This window comes from Ruditapes philippinarum, unplaced genomic scaffold (genome assembly GCF_026571515.1).
Source record: "Ruditapes philippinarum isolate M1 unplaced genomic scaffold, ASM2657151v2 ctg2930_1_1_1_1, whole genome shotgun sequence".
Classification (NCBI taxonomy): Eukaryota; Metazoa; Mollusca; class Bivalvia; order Venerida; family Veneridae; genus Ruditapes; species Ruditapes philippinarum.
The window spans coordinates 56,232-68,414 of NW_026856802.1; the positions used below are offsets into that span (position 1 = coordinate 56,232).

At 35.2% G+C, this 12,183-nt stretch overlaps 1 protein-coding gene across 1 annotated transcript in view; it reads right to left on the reverse strand.

The window, feature by feature from the left end:
* Positions 1–284: 284 nt before the first annotated feature.
* Positions 285–12,183, reverse strand: part of LOC132747741 (protein AATF-like) — a 33,528-nt gene continuing 21,629 nt past the window's right edge. The window contains exons 11-12 of the mRNA XM_060737234.1: positions 11,344–11,486; positions 285–339 (exon numbers count right to left, since the gene is read on the reverse strand). Coding sequence (XP_060593217.1) covers positions 285–339; positions 11,344–11,486 — 198 coding nt within the window. The remainder of the gene's footprint in view (positions 340–11,343; positions 11,487–12,183) is intronic.

The following is a 12,183-nucleotide window of genomic DNA, read 5'->3' on the forward strand; positions in this document are numbered from 1 at the left end:
AGCAAGTTAAACTACTAATTGATTAATACAAATCAGGACAAGATCTTTATACACATTCATAAAGGAAAAGTAAAACATTCAGATTATCTCTCTGATCATTACAGGGAAAGCAACTATTGATATCACTGTAATTTTGCTGCAACAGACGTGTACATGTAGTTGTAAAACACCAGAAATAACAAAATTATATACATAATGTATTTATTCATTAAACTATTCATGTACTGTACAAATCAAACAATAATAATCAATAATTTTAGCTATCTTAATAGCATAGGACATTATCAAAGCTGTATTCCTGAAAATCTCTTCCCAAACAAGGACTTGAAAAGATCATCCCTGAAACACAAACAAATATAACAATTATTATATCTGATCACATGATAAAACAAAAAGAAAATACAAAATACTAAACTATGAACAATAATTTTAGACAGTAAAAAACACATAATTATGGTCTTTAAAGCAGCACTCCTCCAGATTCATGTTAACTTTCATGAAAATTTATGAAATGTATTTAAAAGTAAAATATTGTGAGGTGAATAAATAAAGTTATTTACATATTGCAATCAGCACTTACAATACAAGAAAATTACCAAAAAGTGGTCAATATATGCAAAAACAGCCCTTGCTGCATTAGTAACGCTGTAGAAATATGATAATAAAATACTGCAAAATCAGTCTTAAACATCACATAACATGTAAAATTTTATTTGATCTTGAATGTTTTTACTTTACTTATGAATTTCGTACATTTTTCTCAATATTGATTTTCTTGAAATATTTTTAGATAAAGTATGAAAAATAACAAAGGGCAAAAACTCAAAAATTATAAAGGCTAGAGTTATCATTCTTGTGCCTTGCACACCTCCTAAGTGAGATATATCCACCCATGAAGTTTCACGTTGATATCTCAAAGGCTTTTATAGTTATGCTCTGCAAAAAAATTAAGTTTGAAAAATAACAAAGGGCAATGATTCAAAAATTATAATGGGTAGAGTTATCATTCTTGTGTGCTGCACTCCTCCTCAATATGATCTATCCACCTATTAAGTTTCAAGTTGATACCTCTAACACTTTTTGAGATAAGCTCCGGACAAAAAGTATGAAAAATAACAAAGGGCAATAACTCAAAAATTATAATGGGTAGAGTTATCATTCTTGTGCACAGCATTCCTCCTCAATAAGATCTATCCACCTATGAAGTTTCATGTTGACATCTCAAAGACTTTTTGAGTCATGCTCCACTCAGGTGAAAAATTAAGTATGAAAAATAACAAAGGGCAATAACTAAAAAATTATGAAGGGTAGAGTTATCAATCTTGTGCATTGCACACCTCCTTAGTGAGATATATCCAACCATGAAGTTTCAAGTTGATATCTCAAAGGCTTTTTGAGTTATGCTCTGGACAAAAATAAAGTTTGAAAAATAACAAAGGACAATAACTCAAAATTTATGCAGGGTAGAGTTATCATTCTTGTGTGCTGCACTCCTCCTCAGTATGATCTATCCACCTATTAAGTTTCAAGTTCATACCTCTAACGCTTTTTTTGAGATAAGCTCCGAACAAAAAGTATGAAAAATAACAAAGGGCAATAACTCAAAAATTATAATGGGTAGAGTTATCATTCTTATGCACAGCATTCCTCATCAATAAGATCTATCCACCTATGAAGTTTCATGTTGACATCTCAAAGACTTTTTGAGTTATGCTCCACTCAGGTGAAAAATTAAGAATGAAAAATAAAGGGCAATAACTCAAAAATTATTAAGGTTAGAGTTATCATTCTTGTGCACTGCACACCTCCTGAGTGAGATCTATCCACCCATGAAGTTTCATGTTGATATCTCAAAGGCTTTTTGAGTTATGCTCTGGACAAAAATTAAGTTTGAAAAATAACAAAGGGCAATAACTAAAAAATTATGCAGGATGGAGTTATCATTCTTGTGCACTGCACTCCTCCTCAATATGATCTATCCACCTATGAAGTTTCAAGTTGATACCTTAAATATTTTTTGAGATATGCTGCGGACAAAAATATCGGACGGAAGGACGGATGGATGGAAGGACGGAAGGGACTATTTCTATATCCCCCGCCGCCTTTCGGCGGGGGATAATAAAGAAGTTATTTAAACAAGAGGGCCATGATGGCCCTGAGGTCGCTCACCTGTATATAGGCCCCCCCCCCACCCCCGGGCCAATTTTTACCCAAGGGCTTTTATTTGTTTATTTGAACAGACTTGGTAGACACCCATAAGAAGATGTTTCATGCTAAACATCTAAGTTCTAGCTCATTGGCTTTTTTTTAAAAAGAAGATTTTTTTAAGGTTTTTACTATACACATATAGTTAAAAAACAATGAACACCCCTGGGGCAGGGCCATGGTTTTTGACCCCCGGGCTTTTATTTGAACAAACTTTGTGTAGATATTTACTTTTTAAAGATGTTTTCATGCTTAATAATCTAAACTCTAGCTATTTGGGTTTTTTAAAGAAGATTTTTAAGTTTTTTGCCCTATACACATATTAAGGAAAATCAATGACCCCCCCCCGGGGCGGGGCCAGTTTTTGAACCCCAGGGCTTTTATTTGAACATACTTGGTAGACACCCATTAGAACCATGTTTCATGCTAAATATCTTAGCTCTAGCTCTTTGAGTTCTTTTAAAAGAAGATTTTTTAAGTTTTTACTATATGCATATAGGGAAAATCAATGACCCCCTGGGGCAGGGCCAATTTTGACACCAGGGCTTTTATTTGAACAAACTTAGTAAAACACTCATTAGAAGATGTTTCATGCTAAATATCTTAGGTCTAGCTCTTTGGGTTCTTTAAAAGAAGATTTTTTAAGTTTTTACTATATGCATATAGGAAAATCTATGACCCCTGGGGCGGGGTAAATTATGACCCCAGGGCTTTTATTTGAAACAAAACTTGGTAGACATTCACTAGAAAGATGTTTCATGCTAAATATCTAAGCTCTAGCTCTTGTGGTTCTTTAAAAGAAGATTTTTTAAGTTTTTTACTATATGCATATAGGGAAAATCAATGACCCCCCGGGGCGGGGCCAATTTTGACCCCAGGGCTTTTATTTTGAACAAACTTTGGTAGACACTAACCAGAAGGGGGCAGGGCCAATTTTGACACCAGGGCTTTTATTTGAACAAACTTAGTAAAACACTCATTAGAAGATGTTTCATGCTAAATATCTTAGCTCTAGCTCTTTGGGTTCTTTAAAAGAAGATTTTTTTTAAGTTTATACTATATGCATATAGGGAAAATCTATGACCCCTGGGGCGGGGTAAATTATGACCCCAGGGGCTTTTATTTGAACAAACTTGGTAAGACATTCACTAGAAGATGTTTCATGCCAAATATCTAAGCTCTAGCTCTTGTGGTTCTTTAAAAGAAGATTTTTTTTAAAGTTTTTACTATATGCATATAGGGAAAATCAATGACCCCCCGGGGCGGGGCCAATTTTGACCCCAGGGCTTTTATTTGAACAAACTTGGTAGAACACTAACCAGAAGATGTTTCATGCTTAATATCTTAGCTCTAGCTCTTTTACGGTTCTTTAAAAGAAGATTTTTTTTAAGTTTTTAACTATATGCATATAGGGAAAAATCAATGACCCCCTGGGGGGGGGCCAATTTTGACCCCAGGGCTTTTATTTGAACAAACTTGGTAGAACATTCACTAGAAGATGTTTCATGCTAAATATCTAAGCCATAGCTCTTACGGTTCTTTAAAAGAAGATTTTTTAAGTTTTTACTATATGCATATAGGGAAAATCAATGACCCCCGGGGCGGGGGCAATTTTGACCCCAGGGCTTTTTATTTGAACATACTTGGTAGACACCCATTAGAACATGTTTCATGCTAAATATCTTAGCTCTAGCTCTTTGAGTTCTTTAAAAGAAGATTTTTTAAGTTTTTACTATATGCATATAGGGAAAATCAATGACCCCCTGGGGCAGGGCCAATTTTGACACCAGGGCTTTTTTTTTGAACAAACTTAGTAAAACACTCATTAGAAGATGTTTCATGCTAAATATCTTAGAGTCTAGCTTCTTTGGGTTCTTTAAAAGAAAAGAGGTTTTTTTAAAGTTTTTTACTATATGCATATAGGGAAAATCTATGACCCCCTGGGGCCGGGTAAATTATGACCCCAGGGCTTTTATTTTGAAACAAACTTGGTAGACATTCACTAGAAGATGTTTCATGCTAAATATCTAAGCTTCTAGCTCTTTGTGGTTCTTTAAAGAAAGATTTTTTAAAAGTTTTTACTATATTGAAAATGCATATAGGGAAAATCAATGACCCCCCGGGGCGGGGCCAATTTTGACCCCAGGGCTTTTTTATTTTGAAACAAACTTGGTAAGACACTAACCAGAAGGGGGCAGGGCCAATTTTGACCATCAGCCCGGCCTTTTTTTTGAAACAAACTTAGTAAAACACTCATTAGAAGATGGTTTCATGCTAAATATCTTAGCTCTAGCTCTTTGGTTCTTTAAAAGGAAGATTTTTTTAATGTTTATTTAACTATATGCATATAGGGAAAATCTATGACCCCTGGGGCGGGGTAAATTAATGACCCCAGGGCTTTTATTTGAACAAAACTTGGTAGACATTCACTAGAAGATGTTTTTCATGCCCATAATATCTTAAGCTCTAGCTCTTGTGGTTCTTTAAAAGAAGATTTTTTAAAGTTTTTACTATATGCATATAGGGAAAATCAATGACCCCCCGGGCGGGGGCCCAATTTTGACCCCAGGGCTTTTTATTTGAACAAACTTGGTAGACACTAAACACAGAAGATGTTTTCATGCTTAATATCTAAGCTTAGCTCTTAGGGGCCTCTTACGGTTCTTCTCTTTAAAAGAAGATTTTTTAATGGAATTAAAAATTTTTTTGAAACAATTTTTTTAAAGGGGGACCAAACCAAAAGGGAAAAAATTTCTGTGAAGTTTGGGGTGAAATTGGCCCCAGTGGTTTTTTGAGGAGATTTTCATTTTAAAGCAAAAAATTTTGGGGGCGGGGGGAAAGGACCGGGGCGCCGGACCCAAAAAGGGGATTTTAAAAGCTTTACCCTTTTTTCACTTTGGTGACGGGGGAGCTAAAAAACAACATTTTTTTTTAAAAAAAAAAAAGTTCGAAAAAAGGGGTTAATTCTGATAATTTTTTGTGCTTTTGAGTTTTAAACCTTGTCAAATTTTGATGTGGTTGATGAAACCGAAACTTATATTTTAAAGTTTTGAAGTAAACACCAAAGAAATAAAGAACTTTATAGTGAAAAGCGTAAAAATTCAAATCAAGAATCTTGAAATCAGTCTAATTTGTTGCCATAGCAAACCAGAATTTTTTTCAACATAGGAAGAAAAAAAAAGATGTGTATAATTTTTCCAGAATTATTACCCATTTTTCAAGTTTCATAAAAATATTTTCAGTACTTTTTGAGTTATTACTGGATCCAGTTTATGTGTAAAATTTTGCCATATTTTCAGTCTATTTGATGCCATAGCAACAAGAATTTTCAACATAGTAAGAAAAGAAACTAGAACTATCACTAAAATGTGATTAATACCCCACAAGACTGCTTCGGAAATGAGGATGTTACTAGTAACAGAATATCTTGTAAAAGAATTGAAATATAGAGTTATGGTTGTGGGCAATTAAAGATAGTTGTGGTTCTTGTATTTGCATTTCCTTTCAATGTGGTTGGCCATTGATGAAGTTTTTTATTGAATTACCTCTGTAATAAGTCCAGAAAGACAAAGAAAAAGGAACAAAAGGGCAATAACTCTATAAATACTGAAGATGGAGGTTATAGTTCTTGTGCACTGCACTTCCTCTTTTTGTGGGCTTGACAAACTGTATGAAGTTGTTTTGAATTTCAACCCAGTTACGTTTTAAGTTATGCTCCAGACAAGGAAAAGTATCAAAGGGAGTAACTCTGTATTTTGTCAAAAATGGAGTTATGGCTCTCTTATGCACTGCATCTTCCTTTTAATGTCTTGACAACTGTATGAAGTTGTATTGAATTCCAAACAGTAGTTTTCAAGTTATGCTCTGGACAAGGAAAAGTAACAAAGGGCAATAACTCTGGTAATTTGTCAAGATGGAGTTATGATTCTTGTGCACTGCACTTCCTCTCAATGTGCTTGACCATTGTATGAAGTTTATATTGAATTCCAACCATTAGTCTTCAAGTTATGCTCCGGAAAAAAAAAAGCAATGGATAAAGTACAAAGGGCAGTAACTCTGTAATTAGTCAAGATGGAGTTATGGTTCTTGTGCACTGCACTTTCCTCTCAATGTGCTTGACCATTGTATGTAGTTATATTGAATTCCCAACCAATTAGTCTTCAAGTTATGTCCGGACAAAAGAAAGCAATGGAAAAAGTAACAAAGGGCAATAACTCTGTAATTACTTTAGATAGAGTTATGGTTCTTATGGCACTGCACTTCCCCCTTACTGGTTATTTGACAATTGTATGAAAGTTTGTTTTGAATTCCCAACCAGTAATTTTCAAGTTATGCCCTCTGGACAAGGAAAAGTAACAAAGGGCAGTATTAACTCTGTAATTAGTCAAGATAGAGTTATGGTTCTTGTGCACTGCACTTCCTCTCAATGTGCTTGACCATTGATGTAGTTATATTTGAATTCCAACATTAGTCTTCAAGTTATGGTCCGGACAAAAGAAAGCAATGGAAAAGTAAACAAAAGGGCAATAATCTCTGTAATAACTTTAGATAGTTATGGTTTTGTGCACTGCACTTACCCCTTATTTGTGTTTGACAATTGTATGAAGTTGTTTTTTGAATTCCAACCAGTAGTGTTCAAATTATGCCCCGGACAAGGAAGAGTAACAAAGGGCAGTAAACTCAGTAATTAGTCAAGAATAAGTTATGGTTCTTTGTGCACTGCACTTTCCTCTCACATGTGCTTGACCATTGTATGTAGTTATATTGAATTCCAACCATTAGTCTTAAGTTATGGTCCGGACAAAAGAAAGCATGGAAAAAGTAACAAAGGGCAATAACTCTGTAATTACTTTAGATAGAGTTATGGTTTCTTTGTGCACTGCATACTTCCCCCTATTGTGTTTGACAATTGTATGAAGTTGTTTTGAATTCCAACCAGTAGTTGTCAAGTTTTATGCCCCGGACAAAGGCAAAAGTAACAAAGGGCAATAACTCTGTAATTAGTCAAGATAGAGTTATGGTTCTTGTGCACTGCACTTCCTCTCAATGTGCTTGACCATTGTATGTAGTTATATTGAATTCAACCATTAGTCTTCAAGTTTTATGGTCCGGACAAGGAAAATGCAATGGACGTCTGGACCGACCGACCAACCGACCACCGGGTGACTGCCCTATATACCCCCCCCCCCCCCCAAACTTCGTTTTTTTGGGGGTATTAGACATGCATAATGTCATATCTGCCATTTATCCCATATATTCAAGTTTCATAGAAAATATTTTCAGTATTTTTGCGTTATCGCAGGATTCCAGTTTTGTGGACGGACGGACCGACTGACGGACATACTCACAAAAATGGTACTTATGTGACTTTTCCTTTGTCTGTTTGGCATTTTTTTAGTCACACAAGGCTTTAAAAAGACACACAAGTAAAAAACAGACAGACGTTAAACCGGTAGGGGACTAATAATCTTTAAACTTTGAAGCTGTCCTTAACAGTTAAGCAGATTTTTTAAGAAAAAAGTCATGAAAAATAGTATTTTCGTATGATTTGTTGTCTATTTGATGACTTCAAGGAACTAGTATGTTATTTACTATGCACCAAAAGAAAGCATTCCTTTAAAGAACAATGTCTACATAAACCCCAGAATGTGATAAAAATGTAATGTATGCACCCCATTATAGAGGACAGGCAGTCTGAAATTGTGTACAGTCTGAGCAAAATCTATACTGTTGCCTGGACAGCATTAAATTCTCCATAGTGTAAAATTCAACTGCTATGATTATAATTGAGTACATGAAGAATATCATTATGTATTTTATAAAAAGACTTTACCACCCTTGCTTCATGAGACCATTTTACAATCATTCTGGAGCCCATAAAGTTTACCAGTTTTCTTTGTGTGTCATACCTGCAATGACGATAAATACAGGCATTTCTTTCATTTATATTTATTCAATTATTTTCCCTCGATGAACTAATCTGAGAGTAAGCAATTTGCAACGCATTTGATTTTGAATGTGTGAATAATTCGTCAACTAAATGAAATAATATCAAGAGTGCCATCATGGGCGCCGGGAATGGTCACCTGAGTAAGCAACTTTTAAAAGGTTTGTATAACAATTACAGTGACCCCCTTGGGCAGGGCAATTTTGACCCCAGCGGGGCATGAATTATATAACTTTTTGGAAGAAGACCACTAGATACTGCTTACTAAAAATATCTAAGCTCTGGCATTGGTAGTTTCAAAGAGAAGTCCTTTTTAGCTAAATTACTATACAAGTCTTTGTAAAATAAAATGGCTCCAGGGTGGGGGCATTTTTGTACCCAAGGTACAAGATTTTTTAATTGAAGTTGATGCTTCATGCAAACTATATCAAAGCTCTTGGTATTTTTTTTTTCAAAGAAGAAGATTTTTGAGGCATTTTTTACTATAAGAAGTCTATGTTAAATAAGTGATCCGCGAGGGTGAGGGCCATTTTCACTACAATCACAAAATAGTCAGCAAATTATAGCAAAGCCACTTCAAAATTTGATCAAAATAGTTTGTCTAAAAATTAAGCCAGCAAACAAGCAAGACTTAAATAGAATTACTGTTGAAGGATAAGATAGCTGCTTACTGATTTTTCCTTTACTAGCTCTTTGTCCCCTGCTTTCTTGTTCTTGATGCATTTTTTTATCTTAACCCTTGTTGGATCTAAATTCATTGTTAAAAAAGGGTGTGATTTTTGTTTAATTTTCTAAAAATAATGAAAAAAGCTATGCTGCGTCACGACAAAACCCAATAGTGTGTTTCGACCAGATGGTCGGCCCGCCCGCTCTCCACGTTTTTCAGGTCCCTTATTCGCTATAGTTTTTCCCATTGTAAAAGGGGTTTTTAGCGAAAAGCATGGATCTGTCGATGGCGTGCGGGTGGTTGTCCATGGGTGGTTTTAAAAGCTTAGTTTGGGTTTTTTGGGCCGGGGCCCCAAAATTTTAAATTTTTTCTTTGTGGTTTAAGGAAAGTTTTTGTTTGCTGGCTCAATGGGAAAGGAGTGCTGGGAACCCCCTTTGTAGTTTTTTTTATTTTTTTTTTGGGGTATAGGGGGGTGTGTCCCTTTGATTAGGGGTTTTATCTGTTGTCATCAACCGATTTTAGATCTTTTTCCTGGGGTTTAATGGTTTATTTGGGTTTATTTTTTAAAATTCAGAAAATTTTAAATTTAAAATGAAATTTGGGGTTTCCTTTAAACAATTTCTTTTTCGTTTGGTTTGAATTTGAGGGTCCTTTGAAATGTGATACCGCTCTGTTGGTTCAGTGCTTTTTTGCCAGTCCCGTAATACTAACATTTAATTAAAAAGGGGGCATGATGGCCCCCGGGGGCGCTCACCTGTGCATAGGCCCCCAGGGCGGGGCCAGTTTAAACCAAAGGGCTTTTATTTAAACAAACTTGGAAGACACCCATTAGAGGATGTGTCATGATGTTAAGTGTTTACTATAATACACAAATAATGAAAAACAATGACTTTTGCCCCCGCCCCTCCCTACTCCCCCTGGCAGGGCCAATTTTAACCCAAGGGCTTTTATTTGAACAAACTTGGTAGAAACCCATTAGAACAGGTTTCATGCTAAATATCTTAGCTCTAGCTCTTTGGGTTCTTTAAAAGAAGACTTTTAAGTTTTTAATTACTATATGCAATATAGGGAAAATCAATGACCCCCTAGGGCGGGGCCAATTTTGACCCAATGGCTTTTATTTGAACAAATTTGGTAAACATCCATAAGAACATGTTTCATGCTAAATATCTTAGCTCTAGCTCTTTGGGTTCTTTAATAGAAGATTTTTAAGTTTTTACTCTATGTATATAGGGAAAATCAATGACCCCTGGGGCGGGGCCAATTTTGACCCCAGGGCTTTTATTTGAACAAATTTGGTAGACACCCATTAGAAGATGTTTCATGCTAAATATCTTAGCTCTAGCTCTTTGGGTTCTTTAAAAGAAGATTTTTAAGTTTTTACTACATGTATATAGGGAAAATCAATTACCCCTGGGGCTGGGCCAATTTTGACCCCAGGGCTTTTATTTGAACAAACTTGGTAGACACTCATTAGAAGATGTTTAATGCTAAATATCTTAGCTCTAGCTCTTTGGGTTTTTTAGAAGAAGATTTTTTTAAGTTTTTGCTATATGCATATAGGGAAAATCAATGACCCCCTGGGGCGGGGCCAATTTTGACCCCAGGGCTTTTATTTGAACAATCTGGTAGACACTCATTAGAAGATGTTTAATGCTAAATATCTTAGGTCTAGCTATTTGGGTTCTTTAAAAGAAGATTTTTTTAAGTTTTTACCATATGCATATAGGGAAAATCAATGACCCCTGGGGCAGGGTCAATTTTGACCCCAGGGCTTTTATTTGAACAAACTTGGTAAACATCCATTAGAACATGTTTCATGCCAAATATCTAAGCTCTAGCTCTTTGGGTTTTTTAGAAGAAGATTTTTTAAAGTTTTTACTATATGCATATAGGGAAAATCAATGACCCCCTGCGGTGGGGCCAATTTTGACCCCAGGGCTTTTATTTGAACAATCTTGGTAGACACTCATTAGAAGATGTTTCATGCTTAATATCTTAGGTCTAGCTCTTTGGGTTCTTTAAAAGAAGATTTTTTTAAGTTTTTACTATATGCATATAGGGAAAATCAATGACCCCCTGGGGCGGGGCCAATTTTGACCCTAGGGATTTTATTTGAACAATCTTGGTAGACACTCACTAGAAGATGTTTCATGCCAAATATCTAAGCTCTAGCTCTTTGGGTTTTTTAGAAGAAGATGTTTAAAGTTTTTCTTTTGGTTGCCATGGCAACCAGAGTTCTGCATGGAATGGAACTCTTTGAACAACTTTGTTAAGGCTTCACACAAGGAACATCCCTGTGAAGTTTCATTATGATCTGCCTTATGGTTTCGTTTCAGAGGAGATGTCGTTTGAAAAGTGTGAACGGACAACGGACGACGTACAACGGACGACAGACGACGGACGAAGAGTGATCCTAATAGCTCACCCTGAGCATATGCTCAGGTGAGCTAAAAAGCTTGTACCTTTCATCCTAAATGAGAATCAATAAATGAGTTTAAAACCAAACAAACAGTATGTTTACCTGCTGAGGGCAACAGGGTCACTGACATCAGAAGTTTTTTTCTCTATCAGCTCTCTCAGCAACTGATGATAGAAGTCATCATCATCAAATATCTCCATGTCGACGTCTTTCTCATGATCCTTCTTAACAACATTCTCATCTCCCTGAAACAATTATTATAATATTTATAATTATAACAACAAAAACAAATGTGAGTCCATCAAAATTATTCATTAAAATAGCCATTCATAACAAACCATTTAACTAAAGTAAGAACAAATTTTTTAATGGTGGGTGTTCAAGTGATTAACGCTTCACATTATTGCTGGCTGCATGGGTTCAAACCCTGTCAGGGGGCAAGAGCAAGAGCCTTTTAGCACTTATTGTTTAGTACTGGTTAGTTCCAGAAACTACATGTATAAGCTTATAGCTTCCTTCAAAATCAAACTAAAATAAATTCTGTATATACCAAACCAAACAAATTTAATTACAGTGGTATGTGGTGTTTACTTTTCATGTTTATGTAGATTTTTTAAAAGATGTCTTTGTAAGTATGTTGCCAGTAAAGGGAAGTAAATACATTCAAGTAACAACCCATATACTTGTATGAGTTATGGTAAAAATGAAGGATTTTATACATAAATTTGCTTGTATAATCGGTATGCTATATCTACAAGAAACCATTAAGAGTTGAAAATTACATATATACTTATATAAATGAGCTTGTAAATCAAACAAGATTAAACACCAACTTTGTAATACAATAGACTTGAAAGATGATTGAAATTCCTTGTTTTAATGTGTGTTTTTTTTTCAAGTGCTCTACTATTCTTTATGTTAGAAAATGGAATAAGAACAAAA